Source organism: Portunus trituberculatus, chromosome 43, assembly GCF_017591435.1.
Source record: "Portunus trituberculatus isolate SZX2019 chromosome 43, ASM1759143v1, whole genome shotgun sequence".
NCBI classification, from domain to species: Eukaryota; Metazoa; Arthropoda; class Malacostraca; order Decapoda; family Portunidae; genus Portunus; species Portunus trituberculatus.
The window spans coordinates 20,466,690-20,489,415 of NC_059297.1; the positions used below are offsets into that span (position 1 = coordinate 20,466,690).

General features: G+C 37.5%; 1 protein-coding gene across 1 annotated transcript in view; it reads left to right on the forward strand.

Moving 5' to 3' along the window:
• LOC123518329 (replication protein A 70 kDa DNA-binding subunit-like) overlaps positions 1 to 22,726 on the forward strand; it is a 44,565-nt gene extending 21,839 nt beyond the window's left edge. Inside the window, exons 7-14 of the mRNA XM_045279091.1 lie at positions 2,674 to 2,778; positions 3,550 to 3,646; positions 7,078 to 7,190; positions 10,704 to 10,838; positions 10,944 to 11,052; positions 12,213 to 12,445; positions 20,820 to 21,014; positions 22,443 to 22,726. Coding sequence (XP_045135026.1) covers positions 2,674 to 2,778; positions 3,550 to 3,646; positions 7,078 to 7,190; positions 10,704 to 10,838; positions 10,944 to 11,052; positions 12,213 to 12,445; positions 20,820 to 21,014; positions 22,443 to 22,550 — 1,095 coding nt within the window. The 3' untranslated portion in view covers positions 22,551 to 22,726. The remainder of the gene's footprint in view (positions 1 to 2,673; positions 2,779 to 3,549; positions 3,647 to 7,077; positions 7,191 to 10,703; positions 10,839 to 10,943; positions 11,053 to 12,212; positions 12,446 to 20,819; positions 21,015 to 22,442) is intronic.

Sequence of the window (22,726 nt, forward strand, 5' to 3'; positions counted from 1 at the left end):
TATCGTGCATGAAATTACTGCTACCCTGTGCCTGTCATTCAAAAACTCCCAGGTTATGATGTCACGTGATAGTTGAGTTTCTCTATATACTTTTATTAAAAAATAATTCTTCTTATATTTCCCCAATCTACCCATCTCCCACCTTAGCTCCTAATCATCTACAGTGAGGTTCCATATTTGATGGCATACAGGACATACCTTTTTCCAGTACTTTTACCTACCCTAACTACATGAATCATTATTTTGTTGCTGGTATTTATCATTACCATTATTATCACTTTAAGAATGAATTATCAGAAATATGAAAGCAGTCTAACCGGTGAGGCTGTGACACATGTTGATAAATACAGTGGAGACTCAATACTCAAACGCAAAAGTTCAATTTAATACTTGAAAAAGTACCTGATAGTCGAACACCCACACACGTAGTTGTAAACAAAAGCTCCCTGGCCTCTCCCTCTTCTCCCTCCGCTAGGTGTGCTGCCATAGTCGTCAGAATAACATTGTTGTATATTCTGACAGTAGTTTTTCATTCATAAACTTACATTAACACCAAAGGCTTATTTATTAGTGAAAATATCTGATAATTAAATGGCTGCACATTTGGTTGTATACTAAGCTCTGTCCTCTCCCTTCTCACAACTGTCACTGTCCCATACTGATACCATAATACCAGTAATCCAGTATACTGGATAATGGTGTGGCTCTCTAGTCTGCTGCAGTCTTGAGAAAAACAACATTCTTTTGCATTCTGTTGGTAGTTTTTCATTTAGAAACTTACAATGGCACCAGAGAGGCTTATTAGGGGTGAAAATAAGGAATCTGGTTGGAGTACAAGTGTTAGTGAGCCACAGCCCTCCATTAGTGGATTTACAGGAATCACACCTGGAGAAAAGTTACAAAGACGTTTTCATGGATGGTGACTACTCCTTTGATGACTGCCATCCTCCCCACCCTTCTCCCCTCCTCTTCTACATTACCCATCACCACCCTTAATTTATGGTGTGTAGGAAAAAAAAGAAGATACATTGGAATTTTTATAAAATTGAGGAGCAAATTGTTTGAGTATTGTGTCTCCACTGTATCAGCTGATTGGCGCTCTGATTCATTTCTATCTAACAGTGAGGAGTAACAAGTTCATTACCATAAAAGACATCAACACCCTCACCATTATGGCAGCAGGAGGAAAAAGATCAACCCTCACAATCTCCTACAAACTACAAGTGGTAGATAATGCCAAAGAGCATTGCAATAGAGCAGCAGCCAGGCCTTTAAGGCCACCACCTACAGAAAAAATTATTAGTGTCTGGTGACAGCAAAACCAACATAAGAGCACAAGGAAAGATAAATGTTTTCTGCTTATGTAACGTGCTGCTAGATTGTTTTCAACAGTATATGCTTGAAGTACACTCTCTCTCTCTCTCTCTCTCTCTCTCTCTCTCTCTCTCTCTCTCTCTCTCTCTCTCTCTCTCTCTCTCTCTCTCTCTCTCTCTCTCTCTCTCTCTCTCTCTCTCTCTCTCTCTCTCTCTCTCTCTCCTGAATTTGACTTGCTGAAATGGGTGTGCACTGTGCATCTTACATACTCATGCATCCTATATACCATCAAATATGCCAGGTAAATAAAATACTTTAAAATGTATGTTGTTGTTATGATTCTTAAGTTTTTCTCTTTTATACTGTACTTTTTCTTCATTGTTAAACTAATATTTGTCATAAAAATTGGGCAAAAAGTGACAAAGAAATTATAGTTTTGTGGTCTTAAGTGTCAGTTTTAATTATTACCATAGGCTCTTCACTTTGGCTATTGTGATTTTGGCTATCACACAATGATAGGTGCACCAGCTAGGCATGATAGTGGAGGGTTGAGTGTAATTGACATACAATTGACAATTATCAGTATGTCACAGTTGTCAGTTTTATATTATTAGGTCTGTGCATGAAACTGTTAGGGGTTAATGTGCATTGTAATATTGTATTATTTCTCTGGGAAGGACAGCAAACTAGAAGACTGCAGGCCTTACCTGGGAGCAAAAACACTAGTTACGTCACTGCCGACACCAACATCATTACTGCGATCACTTGTATTAACTTTGGTCCTTTATTTTACTCTATCTCCATTTCTTAGAAACAGGATAGTTTCTTGCTTAGGGTTAGTATTGACAGATGAAAAACCAGGAAATTGTGCATTCTTCAAGCACAGTTTCATTTCATTTTGAAATTTTCAGGAGTTATCAGACTAAAGAAAATATAAACATTTATTGCTCAGCAGATTATGGTTCCATTATTCTCCCAAGTATGTATATATATATATATATATATATATTTTTTTTTTTTTTTATCTATGTGAACATATGCTAATTGGTCACTCTACATTGACAGCTCTTGAGATAGGGGTACTTACTAGACATTAAATGATTGACTGATGAATCTGCAAAAGTGCTGTCATATGGCACTGTTACTTCTTTAGATCAATGCAACAATTGCACTGCGTATATTTTTAATGTGCTTAAAAATGAATTATTAGCTTTTACATTTTTCAAGCTGTCAGCAGTTGAGAAGAATTTGTTTGTGTAAAGGAGTTAAAAATTTGGAGTAATAGGTAGTATATACTAATGATACTAGAACTATTTCTAATATAATTCTCTCTTCTTTTCTTAAATTTTCTAATTTCAGATTGATAAAGTGTACTTCATCTCGTCTGCCACCCTCAAGACCGCGAATAAACAGTATAGCAACCTCAACAATGATTATGAAATGTCATTCAATAGAACAACAGAAGTGAGTATAATGAAATCACTGCCCCATCCACCTCTCTCTCTCTCTCTCTCTCTCTCTCTCTCTCTCTCTCTCTCTCTCTCTCTCTCTCTCTCTCTCTCTCTCTCTCTCTCTCTCTCTCTCTCTCTCTCTCTCTCTCTCTCTCTCTCTCTCTCTCTCTCTCTCTCTCTCTCTCTCTCTCTCATGATGATAATAGTAACTGATTTTTCCTATGAGGTACATATATAATGAAATAAACCCCAGACAAATTTTACTGAAAAAGTATAGTTTGTTTGCTCTTAGCTATTTTCTGAAGATGACAAGCAACAGAAAACTTTAATTTTTATGGTAAACTAATATTTTGGTTCCATAGAAAGAATAAATACATAAATCAAATTATTGTCTGCAGGGCACATTGGTACTTATTCTGATAAAAAGCGAATCATACACCTACTTAGTAATGCTGAAAATCAAATAAGAATAAGCCATCATTATCATTATGACCTACAGTCTAAAAGATCTCGTACAGAATCTGGGGAAAAAAAGCACATCATCTTAGCAGAATGCAGCCATGACAAAGTTCTATTAGCTATAAATGTGTGGTATTTAAAAAAATGCCTGAAATTTTGCTACATTGATACTGTATGTATCAAAGTTTTGATATATTTGTCTCAAGAGCATTTAACATAATATTTATGTATGTTTGACATTTTTGTAGTTCTAGATCATACCATGCAACAGAATTGACACATACATTAATTTGTTCATGTATTTTTAATATTTTTGTTGTTGTAGGTTACACCATGTCATGAAGAAACCGCTATCCCAACAATGCAGTTCAACTTTACATCCTTAGATCAGCTGGAATCTCTGACAAAGGATACCATCTTGGGTAAGTAGGTGGTTAACACACCACATCACACCACACCACACAATGTCGTACAAGGTGGATTTGTAAACAACAGCTGCAGCACTGGATACACTGCTAACTACTAAGCCCAGCAGACCTGGTGATGTATGGCAAGGAGAATCGGGGGAGCTAGGCTAGTGATCCTATTTCCTAATTTATATTAAATTCCTTGCATTTAAAACTTAAAACCGAAAAAGTAATGGAAGGGGATGTTGCTGTCAGTGTAAGTGAGACCAAACAATAGAAACACCTTTGGAATTATGACAGCTGGGAGGTTAGAGTAATGAAAGCAAATTTTCCGGCTTTAAAAGGGGAAAAAACAAGTATGCAATGGATGATATCAGTAGAAAAAGAAACTAGGTGTCTGAGGGAGATGATCACTAGGATATTTGAGAAGCAGGATCAGCTGTTTACAGAAAACCGAGAACTGAGAGAGAAGTGTGATAGATTAGAGAATGAGGTTTAAATGAACATTAACATGATGCAAACTTTGGACGAAATATAAAAGAAAAAAATGCCCTTAAGGACAAGTGTAATGACTATGAAGTAGCACTAGAGTTAGACCGTAATGTAGGGATAGAAGGAGCAATAAGTGATGCGAAGTTGGAAGAGGGTCTGGAAAAAAGAGAGAACTGAGAAGTGAAGCTTAGGAAAAAAAACAAAAGTGCAGAAAATGTTAAGAAATTTTACTGGAGAGTGCTAGACATTGAGGCTGAGGAAATGGTATATTTGGGAAGGGGAGGAAAGACACGAAGAGTTGTGTATATGAACATGGATGGATATAGTATCAGGAATGCTGGAAGTGAGAGACTAAATATTGAGAAACGATTGGATGTGGTATGTATAGCAGAGACTAACTAAAGTAAAGACGTCCAAGAAAATTTTAAAGAGCAGCGATATAATGCTTGGAGGAGAGCCGGAAGAGGAAAAGCAGGAGTATTGATAATGGCTCGAGAGGATATATACATGGAAAAGTGCAGTGTGGTGGTGGACTGGCAGAGGTTTTAAATACAGTGGAGACTCAGTACTCGAACTTAATTAATTCCAAATGGCTGTTTGAGTATCAAAAAATTTGACTACCAATACCTATAAATCAGGTAATTTGTTCTAACCTTAGCAAAACCTTAAGTTCACATAAATTTCAATGTAAATTTTTTGTATAATTTGGCTCTTCTGTACTGTACTATACAATGCTGGTCAGAGCGGAAGGCACTTAAGGGACCACGACTTCCACTCTGACCAAATTTCATTCATCCCTTCATATGGCGGGATTCGCTGTATGTTGCAATCTGACAACTCTGCAGCTCTAGTAGTCAAAGTAGATGATATGTTTCCTTAGCTGCTTGTGTGGTAAAGCTTGAATGAGGCTTGAAAAAAAAAAGTTATTTTGCCCACATTAATATTTACTCAAGACATAGCAATACCTTTACTACACCTCGGGAGGTGTAGTTATTAATGATGCTTGTAGTAAGGAAATAATGACGCCCTACTGACATTCAGTGTGTTCCTGGATATAATTTTTAGTTAGGGGTACGCTCACACATCAGTAACATATCGTTAGTGTTTTTTGGATTCCTCCCGACCTCTCCCTCCCTGTCCCAGCGATCGTAAGAACAACATTCTCCTGCATTCAACTGTCTTGTACCATGTAAAGAGTTGTCAAATATTTTTTGGGTGGCTCACCATGATCATGATGAAGCATTTACTTGCATCCCACATCACTCCATTTCTTCACTAACACACTCCGTCCATTCACTGCAATAGTTATACAGCATATTTTTTTCTAGTGAAACTAACACTCATTCTATATAATCATAGCATTAAAACAAACACAGTTTTTTGTTAACCTTAGCAAGTCACTAAAAATAACTTTTCTTTATATCAATATATCAAACACTGAATTTGTTACACTAGACTTTCAAAAACATGTGAACTGCTAAGTAGATATTTTCTTCTGGCAGACATTTTCAGGCCATGCAGTAGCTAGTTGCGAGTTTGTGACTCACATCAGCGGGACTTTTAATCATGTGTTGCTAACAGTATATCCTACCACTTCTGCTACCTCTACACTCACAATAACATTGAATACATGAAACATATTTTGTTTAAGAAACAGACTATTCTCTCACCTATAAAATTTAGCTTTGAATTAATGAAGATATGGGTTTCTTCCTTTTCTACAATGTATTTGAACTTTATAGAGTATATGTAGCAAAAATTTTAAGGGAGTACATGGACCACTGTAAACCTGGATTACACACTGGCCCATGTTTACATTTCACGGCTTGACATAGCAGCCCTCCAGTAATATCATTTACACTGCCATACTGTAGTCAATGAACATGTAATACTTAGCTCATGGTGATATAGTATAAATGCAGAGAATTATTAGGAATGAAAATAAACCAGTAGAACTGGCGAGTTATTTCAACTTAACTTAAAGCAAGTTGTTAAATACTCTTTTTTTTATATACAATATAATGTGAAGAAACAAAAAAAAAAAAAAACTGAAATATTGTTAATGGCAATTAATACCCTCAGGGTTCCAATGGAGTGAAGCCCTTTAGGTAGGTTAGATTTGGTTAGGTTAGGTACCCTTTGATTAGTATCTGTTAGGGGTCCAGGGCAAGGTTAGGTTAGGTCAAGGATTTGATAAGCATCCTGGCCCCTGGTCTGTCCTCTGTGGGATCCAGCAGCTGGATTAGGTTAGGTAAGGTAAGATAAGATAAGATAAGATGATAAGGTTTGATTAGTATCTCTAGTGTCCTGTGGGACCCAGGGACTAATATCTTCGGCTTCACAATCTGCAAGAGTCTAATGGGGGACTTCTTTTTTTTATTTATTTATTTTGTTCCAAGTTTTTCAGAAGTCATAAATTTGCAAAACCCTGAAGTTCTGACATTTGAAAAATAAATATATGTTTGCATTGAGTTACTCCAAATCAATAGTATGCATTTTCCAGTACATATGTGTGTGTGCCATATAGTGAAAATTGTCTTGGGTTTATTATTCTACAGCTTAGTCATTCAAACTGTTATTACTGGCAATGACAAATTGTTCTTACAGTCACACAATATTTACTAGCTATGTTTGAAAAAGTGTATCAGCGTGGGTAAGTAAGATGTATAGTTGGAAAGGTCATCAATTCTGGGGGCCCTATGCAAAAAGCCACAATCTGGTTTGTAGTCCAGGTTTACAGTGGTCTATGGGGAGTACAAACAAAGAACATAATTTTTTTTTTTTTTTTTTTTTTTTTATGACTCTCTCTCTCTCTCTCTCTCTCTCTCTCTCTCTCTCTCTCTCTCTCTCTCTCTCTCTCTCTCTCTCTCTCTCTCTCTCTCTCTCTCTCTGGTATTTAGGAATATATTAGCTACTAAATGTGTAGTATTTACGAAATTGTTTTCTCTTGGCAGATGTTATTGGGGTTTGTAAGGAGACATATGATCTGTCTCATGTTGTCATGAAATCAACAGGCAAGGAGCTAACTAAAAGAGATATTCAAATAGTTGATCAAACTTTACGAGAGGTGAGTAATATGTACACATAAAATGTATTTTGTAGCTTGCAAAGAGTACTCTATTTATTTGTTTTGTATTTACTCAACTATAAGGGCTAATTTTTGGATAAAATTCATATTTTTTGTTGCCAAATGGTCAGTAGCACAGGTACTTATAAGGGAATTAGATAATATAGAGATGAAATTATTCTAGCAATCAGATTCCTTTTATCATTATCAATGCTGCATTCAACCTGAAAATTTGTTTTCAGGATATGCCCTTCTATCTTAGAAACTAAGCTTAATCTGTGAGATATGTTTGTTTCTGCTCGCTGGGTAAGACTTAAACATAACGTTAATAAAATATAACGTTAATTTAATTATCACATGGTACCTTTAAACCCCTTCCTTACAGCAAGACCTTATTGGTATGTGCATACCATGTACAGAAATTACCTCATGGTACCACACAATTTGGCCATGGTAAGTGCGTACCACACTTATATATTGTGAATGACTTTTCAGTTCCCCACTTGGCAGCAAGATCCTCTCAAAACATAAACAAACAATTGAAGTGTTATTTTCAGCCATCCCAGCGTCACAAGATGACTCCCTATTAGACAATCAATATCAGAGTTCACTTTCAGACAGATTTTTTTTTTTTTTTTTTTTTTTTTTTTTTTTTTTTGAGAGCACAAGTATTATTTCCATAGTCTACCCAAGAGCATAATTTATTTGTCTATCTTGGAAAGACTAATACAGGCAACCCCCAATTAACTCTTAAAGTACAGGGAGCTAATTTACTTTCTATCTGTTACAGCAAGGAAAAATCACATCTGTCAAAAATGCTAAAAGATTTTTTTCCTTATAAAAACATATTTCTGTGTGTTATTCTGAGTACAACGATGTAGTTTTAAATATGTTATTACCTCTGAGAGGAAAGTTATTGCATATCAAAATATTCTTCCCGAACCTGTGTCAGAACCCGGCGCTAAGAAATACCCCCAAGCTCCGATAACACAGCGTGTACTCTCTCTCTCTCTCTCTCTCTCTCTCTCTCTCTCTCTCTCTCTCTCTCTCTCTCTCTCTCTCTCTCTCTCTCTCTCTCTCTCTCTCTCTCTCTCTCTCTCTCTCTCTCTCTCTCTCTCTCTCTCTCTCTCTCTCTCTCTCTCTCCTTTCGGGAATTTGAATTATACGTAAAAATAGGAACTTTTGCACTTTCATGTCATGAAAATGCAAACTCAGATTTATGAAATGATATACAAAACAGGAAAAGAAAAGAAACTACATATCACAAGTATTGTGGATTCCTATAATAGGAATCTGGCAACTCTTAGCAATGGGATTCACATGACTTGGCCGACAAGCACAGTCCTGTAGAGGCAACCATGGGTGTCACACACCAGCGCATTGCTCGAGGGGAGTACATGAGGAGGTTTATGAACATCTCTGTTAGGGTTGGTCTCTATCTCCCAGATCCCTATCAGAATCACTACTGGAGTCTTCACTTTCTTCTGTCTCAATAAAAAAATCACTGTCTTCATTTTCATCACTTTCCTCAATGTCATTACCGAGTAACACTGACATAACATCACTTGGAGTACCGTTTCCTCCCTCCGAGTCATGGGGGTTGCCAGATGTCGCCTCGAAATGGGAAAAGATGACCTATTGTGTGGGAACATGTCTCAAGGCTCAAAGAGATGAGAGAGAAAAGTTGCTAGATACCTCCACTTGCCCAAGGACCAATAGTGAGGAGAAGAGATTCAAACGTTTAACGCGGAAAAGTCATGATTCCTGGAATGATCCCTGCTTTTCCGCATGCAATGCTATAATCGTCCCGAAACAGTCCCCTTACATTAAGGGTTAACAAACATTCACACAACAAAATTTCGCTACAATGAACATTTCCTTTTACTACCATCTGCTCTTATAACGAACACCAAACTCACTTTAACGAAATTTTATCCAGGTAATTTGTCCCAAGTTTGAAAGCCCCGCTGTATCACGCAAGCTGACAGACTTTTGAATACACCAGCACCTCTCGTGAACAAAACACGCACCACTCCCTCCCCTACCCTTCCCCACTTTTAGTTCAAAACGATAACAGCATCAGCAGCAGCTCATCTTCCCCTGGTCAACATGCCAACAAAACGCCCTGCAACCAGCCCTGCAATGTCGCCTAGCATTGCTAAGAAGACCAGGAAGTCTCTTACTCACATAGTGAAGCTGGGTATTATTCACAGACACAAGAGGCGAGAAAACTAATAGCATTGCTCACCACCATGGCTTGACTCCATCTACTATCTCTACTATTTTCAAGTCAGCAGACTCTATTAAGAAGGCTGGTGAGACCGTATCTTCCTTGCAAGCTAAAAGAACCACCTGAACTCGTGACTGCAATGGATAAAATGGAAAGCCTTGTGGAAATGTGGTACACAAGTTTTGTATGGTACAATTATGCGCCTTTTTTTTTTTTACATTCCACAGGTTGCCAGTTAGCGTCTTTTTTACTCCACTCTCCCTCCCTTCATAAATTTAAGCTCATCAACTTTATAAAGTTACATACATACATTAGTGTACATTATAATGACTTAGTCTTAAATTAAACTGCTTTAATGTTCAACTTGATAATTTTTACTTTCAATAAACCTTTTACTGTACTATGATGCACTCTCGCTTTGTTATTGTACTATGATGCACTTTCACTTTGTTTACTCTCAATGAAAGTTCAAGTCAGGGGTCAAACTTGTTATAATTGGTTCGCTTAATGAAAATTCATGCAATGAATGTTTTTTTTTTTAATGTAACCCATTCTTTAAGCGGGAGTTGCCTGTATTTCACTTCTAACGAGAAAAAATAGCAGTAGTGAAGACTGTCATAACTATGAGACAGATAGTGAGGACACAGTAATGAAAGGCTCATATGAGCATGATTTGGATTTATGATTCTGAAAAAGAGGTAGGAGACAGTGAAACTGACTAGTGTTGAAAACCTCTCTACAAGCAACGATGCTGCCTGGGTGTGAGGTGCTCACACAGGTTACTTTCATTTGTGCCATTCATCTTGAAATTACATTCCTTAGGCCTGGTTGAAGCAGTGGAGAGAGAGAGAGAGAGAGAGAGAGAGAGAGAGAGAGAGAGAGAGAGTGAGTGAGTGAGTGAGTGAGTGAGAAATAAGAATGATAGTAATTTTTCATACTAAGTACATGCATTATGAAATAAACCCATGCAAATTTTAGTTTGCCTGCTCTTGATCATTTTCTGAAAATAATGAAATTATTGCCAGGAGGGAGCATCAATACCTATCTTGGTATAAGGAAATCATACACCTTTGTAATAATGATAAAAGTCAAGTAAACCATTGTATCAGATATTCTGAAAGATCTCGTACAGTATCCGGAAAAAAAGATCACATTAGTAGAATGCAGCCATAACACAGTCTTGGATATGTCACAAGTGCTACAAGGATGCAAAATACATATCCTCATGTTGAAGGATTTATATACATGAATAATGAAATTAATCCATTATTCCAATAAAACAGGTTCGGCTTACATTATGGGGAACTCAAGCAGAGATATTTGATGGATCACAGCAACCGGTTGTGGCAGTGAAAGGAGTCAAGCTGTCAGACTTCAATGGCCGCTCTCTGTCAGTTCTTGGTTCATCCTGTGTACAGGTAAGTTGGAGATTTCAATGTTTCCTTAGAAACTTAGGGAAAATTTTGTATTCTTTCAGAATTAGTAGTAATTAGTTATTAACTAATTTAATTCTTTCCTTGCAGATAAATCCTGATATTCAAGAGGCTCATTTGTTGAAGGGATGGTTTGATAATGGTGGTAGCACAAAAGAGACTGTCAATCTTTCAGGAAGAAGTGGTCAAGCTGGCAATAGTAAGTGTAGTACTGTGTATATTACTGGATACAGATTTGTATTTATTGATAGTACACCACCAATGGAAGTTATCAGTAGCAACAGCAAAGACAGTTTATCTTTCCAACCATTCTCAGCATGTTGCACAGCCACCTGGTTAGAGTCACACTGCCACCAGGATTTTCCAGTAATGTTAACTGGAAACTTTACATTTCTTCTCTAGTTAAAATAGCTTCTATGAAGTTAGGCATTTTGAGGCATCTCTGCCAGTTTTTCTCGCCCCTCCAACTGCTTACTCTGTACAAGGGCCTTATCCGTCCTTGTATGGAGTACTCTTTGCATGTTTGGGGGGTTCCACTCACACAGTTTTATTAGATAGGGTGGAATCAAAAGCTTTTCGTCTGATCAACTCACCTCCTCTGACTGACTGTCTTCAACCTCTTTCTCACCGCTGGAATGTTGCATCTCTTCTTATTGTCTACCACGGTTTTCATGCTAACTGCTCTTCTGATCTTGCTAACTGCATGCCTCCCTTCCTCCTGTGGCCTTACTACAAAAGGCTTTCTTCTTCCTCTCACCTCTACTCTGTCCAACTCTAATGCAAGAGTTAACTACCTTTCTCTGGTAAACCTCAGGACTCCCTACCTTCTTCTGTATTTCAGACTTCCTATCACTTGACTTAATTTAAGAGGGAGGTTTCAAGACATTTATCCCTGTCTTTTGGCAAACTCTTTCATACCTTTAAGGGAGTTAGCAACAAAGTTATTTATTTTTTTTTATTCAATTTTTTCTCCTTTTTCTCTTTCTTCCTCTGCCAGCTTTCCCATCGTACATAGAAAAAGATGTGTATGTATATATATATATATATATATATATATATATATATATATATATATATATATATATATATATATATATATATATATATATAGATAGATAGATAGATATAGATATATATTGTATATAAGTATATTACTTTAATTTAAAGTACATTTATTCACCAGTGGGTGGCACCTTCAAGCTGTGTATATATATATATATATATATATATATATATATATATATATATATATATATATATATATATATATATATATATATAATTTAGATAGATAGATAGATATAGATATATATTGTATATAAGTATATTACTTTAATTTAAAGTACATTTATTCACCAGTGGGTGGCACCTTCAAGCTGTTCGTTGAAGCTAAGCAGAACACCGGAACTGACCAACCAGAATACTGTTGTATCAAGGGATGTGTTGTGATGGTTAGAAAAGAATCTGGCATGTACCAGGCCTGCCCTAAAGAAGGATGCAATAAGAAGGTTGTGGATCAGGGAAATCAAACATACAGATGTGAGAAATGTGACTATACACATGACACATTTCAGTGGCGTATCATGCTTCAAGTAAGTCACCACTTCAATTTTTTTTATTCATACTCATCCTGGATGCTTGATCTTAGTATTGAATTATATTTTTAATGAATTGTAGTGCAGAAATACCAGCAAATAATCCTATACATAAACATATGATGAGTTGTGAATAAAAAGATTGCACACTAAATTTTAAAAAATGGCATATCACCTTAAAAATTTGGCAATGTTCTCATGCTAATGTTGCTGTTAGTAGTTGGCCTAGATGGCTCACTCATCTTTGACAGAATTATAGTTCTAAGTATGCTAATGATGTTTAGTTAATATTTATGATGAATGTAACTGATGTACTACCTATGATCTCATTTAAAAGGGAATGTTTGAAACATTTATTTATCCCTTAGCCAGTTTCTCCCATATATATATATATATATATATATATATATATATATATATATATATATATATATATATATATATATATATATATATATATATATATATCAAGTTAGGTCCTAATATCCACCCCAAAGGATAGAGGAAAGTTCCACTGTAGTGTTATCCATCATAAGACAGGTTTTGTGGTGGGTGGCATGTTGAAGCCATTCGACTTACATCCCCTGATACACATAATGCTTTTAGAGTACATGAAAGGAGTCTGATACCAGATAAAAACCAAAGCTGGTTATTTGCTATTGCATTTTATGTAAATTGTTCTCCCTCAGTTTCCCATATAGTGTAGAATTATTTGCTAGTATGGTTTTATCAAGGTTACTCCAATGTGATCTGGCTTTCCTTACTGAGTCTTGGTCATCCTCTTTTTAGAGATTTTGGGGAAACTTTTGCTATACATATAATATACATATTCTACATGTACACTTAACCCTCGGCTATCGCGCCCAATTGGGGCCAAAATAGCTGTGCCATAGCCGAAAACGCGATAGCCAAATTGAACAACCAATGATGAAAATTGTTATTGGTGCCACAACCACAAATTTTACTCCTAATATCCCTCATTTTTTTTTTTTTTTTTTTTTTTTTTTTTTTACTGTATAATCCATTGGTACCAATTAAAACATGTCAAGGTTATAACAGTAATAATGATAATAATAAGAGTAATAATAATAATTATTATTATTATTATTATTATTATTATTATTATTATAACCATCATCACCACCACCACCACCACCACCACCACCACCACCACCACCACCACCACCACCACCACCACCACCAATAATTATTACCTTTTTTCCCAATCTGCATGGCTCCTGACATTCATATTTAGAGCAGGTGAACCATCTCTCTACTCAAAAGATGCTGAAGACCCATAAGTATTATTTTGAAATCACATCATTGGTGGTCTGTTCCTTTTCTCAGTTTGCGATAAAAAGCAAAGATAGAATTTAGAACCACAGGCTAAATTGCAATCTGACAGCTGTATTGAATTTTTCATATCCATTATGTTTGCTCCTGAAATGATGGTAGATGAATAATGTTATGTTCTGTGCTCATGAGGAGGTGCTTGGGGGTAGAGAAAGATGGTCCAGACTTTAGTGTCATAGTGTCACCATATCAACTTGGGATGACATAATTAATAGTAACCTTGTCATGGTACCTATTACTAGTATGTCATGGCTGGGTGCGCGATAGCAGGCATCTGAGGTCATGATAATGAAATTTTAGCAGCTTTTCTTGGGTGCGTGATAGCAATAAAACGCGATAGCTGCAGTCGCGATAGCCAAGGGTTGACTGTATAGTCATTTAATTCTTGGATGAACATTTTGACATTGGGTGAGTATAGTTACTGTATATTCCGAATTATAAGGTGACTGGGTATATAAGACGACCCCCTAATTTTACAAGAAAAGTTTAGGTTTTGAGCTATTACTGCTGTATAAAATCCCCTTAATGGTGGAAGGTGCATTACCAACGAACCGCAACACAAAGGGCTTGTGTGGTTGTTGGTTCCCTCACTTAAGCACAGTAATACTCCGCTTAACGAACGTTCGTCTAACGAATTTCTGGATTAACGTACTATATAAAGTTAGACCAAAAAGTCCGCGTAACGTACAACCACATCCGTTTTAGCGAATTTTCTGGGTTTGAATTTGCCGGGTGAGGGACCGAACACGGTAGCTTCGCTGTGATTGGGTAGCTCCCCGCCTCTGTCTCTAGCGTTCTTGGAGCTGGATCCAAGATTCTCTAACAACGTCAGAGCAACCTCCTGCAGCGAAATGGCATCCATGAACGCTTGGAGGAACGGTGACAAGGTTGCTATCAGGTTGCTCTGAGGTTGCTGGGAACACCACCTCTCGAGGTGGTGTTACTGTCTTATAATATTATATGCATTTATGTTCACAAAACAACATTTCTATTAACTTTTTACAAACCTTGCCCCCAAGAAAGGATTGTTTTGTAATGCATAAAGTGAAATCTTACATGGAATACCAAAAAATAAAGCAGAGATGAGATGAGCCACAGACGAAGTGGGAGACTCGCGGCCACTCAGCTTCTTCTTCTTCTTCTTGTGACCCTTTTGTTTGCGTGTTACTTTCATCATGATGTTTATGTTTTCACTCCTCTATTGCCTGCTATAATGGATATCATATCTTAGTATTCATATACGCTCATGCCATGAGGATAACCTTGACTCCGTGGCACTGAGTGATAGTGAATTAGTAATGAAATACTGCAGTATTTCATTACTAATTCACTCTTACTCAGTGCCACGGAGTCGAGGCTATCCTTAGACTTGCCGGACCATGGAAAATTCCGAACTATAGGTGGTCCCCAAAACACCCTCTATATACTTACCCTGCATTATACAAGTGTAGCTGTAACATTGGTTTGATATATGATAGTTGTATATGAAAATATACATGCAGAAGTATATAGCATGGAAAATTTTTGCCTGCACCATTATCATCTCGCCGGACACGGACGTTACCAGCGCCAAAAGTTAAACCACTGTATGAGAGCACTGTCTAAATCACTGCTTTTACCCTCCTTAAGTGTTTTACGAACCTCCATGTTCTTCTTCCTCTCACACTCACTGTAAAACTTGAGAAGTTGATTCTTCTGCTTTTTTATATCATAGACGGTTGATGAGCCAATGTTGTATTGTTGGCATAGGCTCTGCACTGAAACACCTTTATCTAGCTTCCTCAATAGGTCCACTTTCTGTTGCACTGATATTGTCATATGTTTGCGCTTTTTCTTTGGTTCACACACAACACTATCACTTCCTGGTCGCTTGGAAGCCATGTTTAAGGGCAAGGGCAAATATTACAGAAAAAAATGTTTATGCACCTTGCAATGAGCAGCAGCGTGGTACTGATCCAAATTTGACCCAGAATGCCTGGGCTCCAAAACACAGTACAGTGCCGCTGCTTCCTAGCGGCGGTCTGGCAAATTACTTTAGCCAATTAAAAAATTCCGGCAAACAAAAATTTTGCCGGATGAAAGAATACCGGATTAAGGAGGTTCAACCTATATATATATATATATATATATATATATATATATATATATATATATATATATATATATATATATATATATACACACACACACACACGGCCTGGTAGCTCAGTGGTTAGAGCGCTGGCTTCACAAGCCAGAGGACCGGGGTTCGATTCCCCGACCGGGTGGAGATATTTGGGTGTGTCTCCTTTCACGTAGCCCCTGTTCACCTAGCAGTGAGTAGGTACGGATGTAAATCGAGGAGTTGTGACCTTATTGTCCCGGTGTGTGGTGTGTGCCTGGTCTCAGGCCTATCCGAAGATCGGAAATAATGAGCTCTGAGTTTGTTCCGTAGGGTAACGTCTGGCTGTCTCGTCAGAGACTGCAGCAGATCAAACAGTGAATTACACACACACACACACACACACACACACACACACACACACACACACACACACACACACACACACACATATACATATACATACATACATACACAGTAATACCTCGAGATACGAACGCCCCAGTATACAATTTTTTTTATATACGACGAAAATTTCATATAATTTACATCTTGAAATTATGAAGATATTTTTAAGATACGAATAGCCATCGGTAGGTGGCGCACCAATCGCTTGGCTACCCACGTCCACCCGAACATTTAGCCCGCGTCGTGTATCGTTGTTCATTCTTTGTGCATGTATGTGTCTGCTCTTCAGCAGTGTGTATTTTTTCTTAAGTTTTGTGAACTCAAGATCATGGGTCTCAAAAGAAAAATTTTGGCAAGAAACAGAAAATAGCCTGTATTCATACACTAATTACACTTAGAAATTCAATAAACGAGTGAGTACAAATGGTGTTCTGCCCACAAGCAACTCTTCCTCTTTGCTATGCAAAAAACCAGAAGTCTCTAGATGTCATGGTTACCAAAATATCACAGGTTGAATGAGATATTACCATCGGTTTATGTGGCCTTGCATCCGATTGGGTTCAGTGGCCTTGGCTAGGGCAATAGAAAATGGACCCTCTCTCTCTCTCTCTCTCTCTCTCTCTCTCTCTCTCTCTCTCTCTCTCTCTCTCTCTCTCTCTCTCTCTCTCTCTCTCTCTCTCTCTCTCTCTCTCTCTCTCTCTCTCTCTCTCTCTCTCTCTCTCTCTCTCTCTCTCTCTCTCTCTCTCTCTCTCTCTCTCTCTCTCTCTCTCTCTCTCTCTCTCTCTTTATATTTAAGTATTGGGCAGTTGCAGCTTGTACCTGAAATTAGTGGGGGTGTTGCTCCAAGACATTTTTACCCCTTGTTTTAATATGTTGTAAAAGAAAACACACAGGTATAAGAAAATTTATTCAGAATCTTAATAGTTTCATAAAAGAACAAAATAAAAAATATTTGATTTACTATCATCTAAACTGCCACAGTTCAATCTTGATCCATTCATTTTAAAATTAAATCTATTCTTGTTTTATTTTGCACAAAAAGATCAAATATTTTTTCCTGGTGCTCTGTTTTTCAAGCACAACTCACTCAAAGTAAAGAATAAATACTGTGGAGACTCAATACTCGAACGTCTAAATAGTCAAACTTTTCAATAGTCGAACACAAAAGTTCGACTTAATACTAGAAAAGATACCTATTAGGCGAATGTCCATCCACGTGACTGTAAATAAAGGGTCTCTCCCTTCCCGCTGCCCCACGCGGCCTGCCGGTCCACCGCAGCCAGTTTATCCTTCACTGTCGTGAGACTAACATTGTCCTGCGCTTTCTCTCCGCAGTTTTTTTTTTTTTTTTTTTTTTTTTTTTTTTTTTTTAGAAGCTTACAATGGCACCGAAGAGACTTGTTAGTGGTGAGAATATGCCTACATGAAAGAATTTAGTACAACCATCGAAAGGAAAAGGGAGATTGTTGATGAATACGATAAAGGAGGAAGAATAACCGATCTTGCAGCTGAGTACTGTATGGCTAAATCTACAGTAGCCACAGTACTGAAGAAAACAGAGCTCATTATAAGAGCTGATGTAGTGATTGGTGTGAAAAGGCAATGTAAGTGACCTGCAGCAGTGGAAGAAATGGAAAAATTGTTGATTGGATAAACCAAAGGCAGATAGCTGGTGATTCTTTGTCAGAGGGCATAATTTGTGCGAAGGCTAGGCTGCTGGATCGTGATCTTGTTTCTGATACTACATCTGATTCCAATGATAATTTTAAAGCAAGTAAAGGGTGGTTTGTGAATTTCAAGAAAAGAACTGGAATTCATTCTGTAGTGAAGCACGGCAAGCCTTTAAGTCAGGAGTAAACATATACTATACGTCACAGTGTCCGATACTGCCAGCTCTTCTGCACGCCTTATTTCTACACTTTGGATCTCTCGCCATGTTGCGGGGAGACAATATTTGAATGAGAGTGGTATCAGAAGGGCTTAGGAATTACAGTTTCTACAATAATAGGGACCGAAGATAGTGATGTTCTGGGGTATGATACGGATATAGGAGGTTCAACCACCGAGGGGAAGGACATTCCACCACCACCACCACCAGCAACTCCTATTGTATGTATTCTATATATGTTTTTGCAAAATATATAGAAATTTGATCTCTGCAAACATTTTGATTGATTGAGAGAGAGAGAGAGAGAAAGAAAAAGAGAAGGGGGTGAGATACAAGGGGCCCATTTTCTATCACTAACCAAGGCCGCTGGACCCGATCGGACGCAAGGCCACGTACACCGATGATACCACCTCATTCAACCTGTAATATTTTGGTAACCATAGCATCCAGAGACTTCTGGTTTTTTGCATTGAAAAGAAGAGGAGTTGCTACTGGGCAGAACACCATTTGTTCTCACTCGTTTATTGAATTTCCAAGTGTAATCAGTATGTGAATACCTCCCAAGTTAGCACAAGCTAAAAATCCCAACATCCCCGAGTTTTAGGGGTTAATTGTGATGAAACTAGCATGTTTTGAAAAAAAAACTATGAAACATGATCTATATAACAAAGGAAGAGAAGTGTTTTCCAAGACACAAGCCCATGAAAGACAGGGTAACCCTGCTTCTGTGCACCAATGCTAGTGGCGACTGCAAAATTAAACCGCTGCTCTTTTCTAAACTTAGGTTTGGCAATGGCTGGAACAAATTACCTGATTTATAGGTATCAATAGTCAAACTTTTTAATACTCGAACGGCCATTTGCAACGAATTAAGTTCGAGTATTGAGTCTCCACTGTACTTCCACTAGTATGCCAAGGTCGGCACTGCAGGAATGACAGTGCTCCCTCTCCCTCATAGCCCTGCGAGCAGCCTTCTAGGTGCACAGGCACAAAACAGCTAAACTCCACGCTGCTGGAACTATTATGTTCACAGTTCCATATAATATCTCTCTCTCTCTCTCTCTCTCTCTCTCTCTCTCTCTCTCTCTCTCTCTCTCTCTCTCTCTCTCTCTCTCTCTCTCTCTCTCTCTCTCTCTCTCTCTCTCTCTCTCTCTCTCTCTCTCTCTCTCTCTCTCTCTCATTGTACAAGTATAAAGAAAGAAAGAAAAATCATTTTATTAAATTTTACCAGTAATGTCAAGTGGAAGTAGGGGGTGCTGTAGTTCCACATTGCCTGTACACGAGCTGTCACCGGTATTGGGTAGGGATGATTTAGTCTACCAAATCCTACAGTACTACGAATGACTCGGGTTTTAAAGGGGGTATCACACTGGCATATGATAAGTGGAACGAGGAACATCACTCCAGATAGCTGGAACTTTTCTGAGATTAGCAGAGCAAAGTTGGGATGGCTTCATATCCATTCCGGTTCTCTGTATGCTATCCCAATAAAACAATAAACATAAGATGTATAATAAAACCCTACTATTCAATCGAAAAAGAACGTGCCTAAATTTTTCATATTGGAGTATTAAATAATGTTTCATCAATCTAGAAAGATGAAATATATATCATGTCGATAGTTTGGGCTCATGGCAATCATCCCTGACTCCAAAGTTGCTGTTGCACACCTCTCAGTTCTTTTCTAGTTTCCTTTTCTTCCTTTTCTTCAATAACAGGAAGTGCAAGTGCAATTCCAGCATGAAGTACAGGTTGAGGTATAAGTGGCATGGTTTTGGTCTGGTTTGTGTTGATTAGGCATGGTCGTGGTTGCTTGGCCGTCTGCCTAGCATAGCAAGAATGGGGATAGCTTGTGTGTGATAATGTTCATGGTTTCACACCAGGAACCATGGCCCGTGTTCCACGTATCATAGGCTAGTGTGATACCCCCTTAAGACAATTGTCTGTTTTACATAAATACCACAGATTTGACAACATAGCTCTGCTGTGTTGTCATATAGGTTGAGAGCAGCTGGAGTGCTTATAGATAGAGTCAGGTCACTCAGGTCAGAGGGGTGGTCAGCCTCTTTAGGGTCATTCTCTTTTTGGCCCTAATAGCTTAAAGAAAACTAATTTGCAATGTGAATTAAGGTGTATCTCTTAGGGGAGAAAGTCTATAGAGATCATATTGCATCCTCCAGATCAGGAGAAACCTCTATTTAAAAGATTAAAAGGAAGGAAGAAAATGCACCTGACATTTTCTTCTAGTTGATGTGAAAGAAATTAATTTTAAAATGTTCTGAATTATATATATATATATATATATATATATATATATATATATATATATATATATATATATATATATATATATGTGTGTGTGTGTGTGTGTGTGTGTGTGTGTGTGTGTGTGTGTGTGTGAAGACAATAATTTATCCTGTGGAGATATGACAATGCAGTTCACAGGGAATTTGAGTACTCAGCCAATGCCCAAATGTTCTTCAAAAAAATTGAATGACTATGGCATTCTGGTCCCCAGTATTACTAAGTTTACAGAATTATAAACATAAGTTTGTTGCAGAGCAAACACGTATTTCTTAGAGGAAAATCATATTATATACTAATCTTATTTCCATGTGCAGGTATGTGTGGCTGACATTTCAGACAGCCAGTGGGTTAGCGTTTTTCAGGATCAGGCAGAACAAATGCTTAATGTAAATGCAAGTGAGCTGGGTGCCTTGAAAGACACAAACAAAGATGAATATGATAAAATAATGGACAGCATCCTCTTTAAGAACTTCAACTTGAAATTGAGGTGCAAAATAGAGGTATACAATGTAAGTGTTGAAGAGTTTGATTTCTTGTTTTGATATTTATTCACAGTCATGGAAGATGTGGCCTAGAAACAAAGGTTAAAAAAATGGGATATGGTTAGAATATGTACTTAACTAAATGCTTCATTCACAGATTGTGTCATTTCACTCTTGTTTTTTATTGGAATGGTCTAGGCATAGATCTAGCCAAGTTTACTAAATAATCCTTATCTGAGTCTTGTTGAAGTTTCATGATGGCTTCTTTTAATATAGTGGTGGATATGATCATATGTGAAGTGATGTGGTTCTTGAGGTAATCCCAGCAGTTCTCTATAGGATTCTGGTAAGTGGTTGTTTCCAGGGCAATCCATGACAGGAACATTAGCTGTCTTTAAGTACTTGGATACCAGTCTAATTTATGATAGGGATCCCATCCTGCATAAACATAGCCCTTATATTTCTCAAGAAATGGGGATGTGCTCTTTTGACACCAAGAAAATTACTGGCTTACATGGTTAAATTTTTGGCTGGAGGTACAACCTCACCACACCCTCTGCACCATTAAGCTGGCCATGACATATCAGGGTGTTGTACACTTTTCACTGTGTACTGTGAGGGAAACCTGTTGGACCCTGCTGACCTGAGATGCACAACCTTCATGAAAGACTTTTATCACTAAATAACATCTTCATGCAGTAATTTTTTTTCCTCTTCATATTCTTTTGCAAATTCAATTGTTTGTTGTTCTTCATCTTGTATGAAAGCAGTCATTTTACTGATGAATGGTAAAAAAAGACCTGGGTCCCTCTGTAGCCTACATCACAGTTCATTAGCTTGCATATGTTAGCAGCTAAGATTGCCTTTGAATCAATTCTGTTGAGATTTTTTTTATTGCTTTTCTCTTTAGCAACAAATTAACTCTTCTTTGAGGGTCTAGAACATGGTTTTAGGTGTGGCATGATACCTAATGGGAGTTCAGGAAAGGCCATCAAGCTGCACAAGACTGCAGCTTTATGGCAGCCAGTTCACCTGCCAATTTATTTAATTTTCCTCTCAGGGTGATTATCCTAACCCTTTCCCTTTACTTTTGGTTCAAGTGCTCTGTAAAGTTGATATTTGGGGAAAAAGAGCAGCTGGACACAAAACTTACAAGTCTAGTGAAAAGAATGAATACAAAAATCCCATTTCTACGGGACTGGCTGAAGTACACTAGACAGGAAAGGAACAGGTGGCTCTGACGCCAGAAGTTGCTAGAAAATTATAAAGATAATTTTGGAGGTTCTGTGGCATGCAGGAGTTGTGATTATCATACATGTTGATTTCTATGGGTAGGTCACATCTTCCTTGAATGTAACTTTACTTTATTTATATGAATATTTAACATGAACACATGCATGCATTCATACTATGTATTACTCATGACTGCTTCACATTGTTGTTGACTGTTTTCAGGGAGAAAGCAAATGGAAAGCTACAGTTATGAATCTCAGTGCTGTGGACCCTCGAGAGCATAGCCGGCGATTGATCACGGAGATCAAACAGTTAACTGGGAAAGCCTGAGGATCAGACAGTTAAAGGGCAAGCTTTATGTAAATCTTTTCAGCTTCAGCCTAAATTCAGAATTTTCTTCTTTTATGTTATTGCATTAATGTCTTTATTATTATTATTCTACAATTTTTTTCTTTGTCATTTTTAATAGTAAGCAATAGAGTAATAAAAACAAAATTCAAAACCTA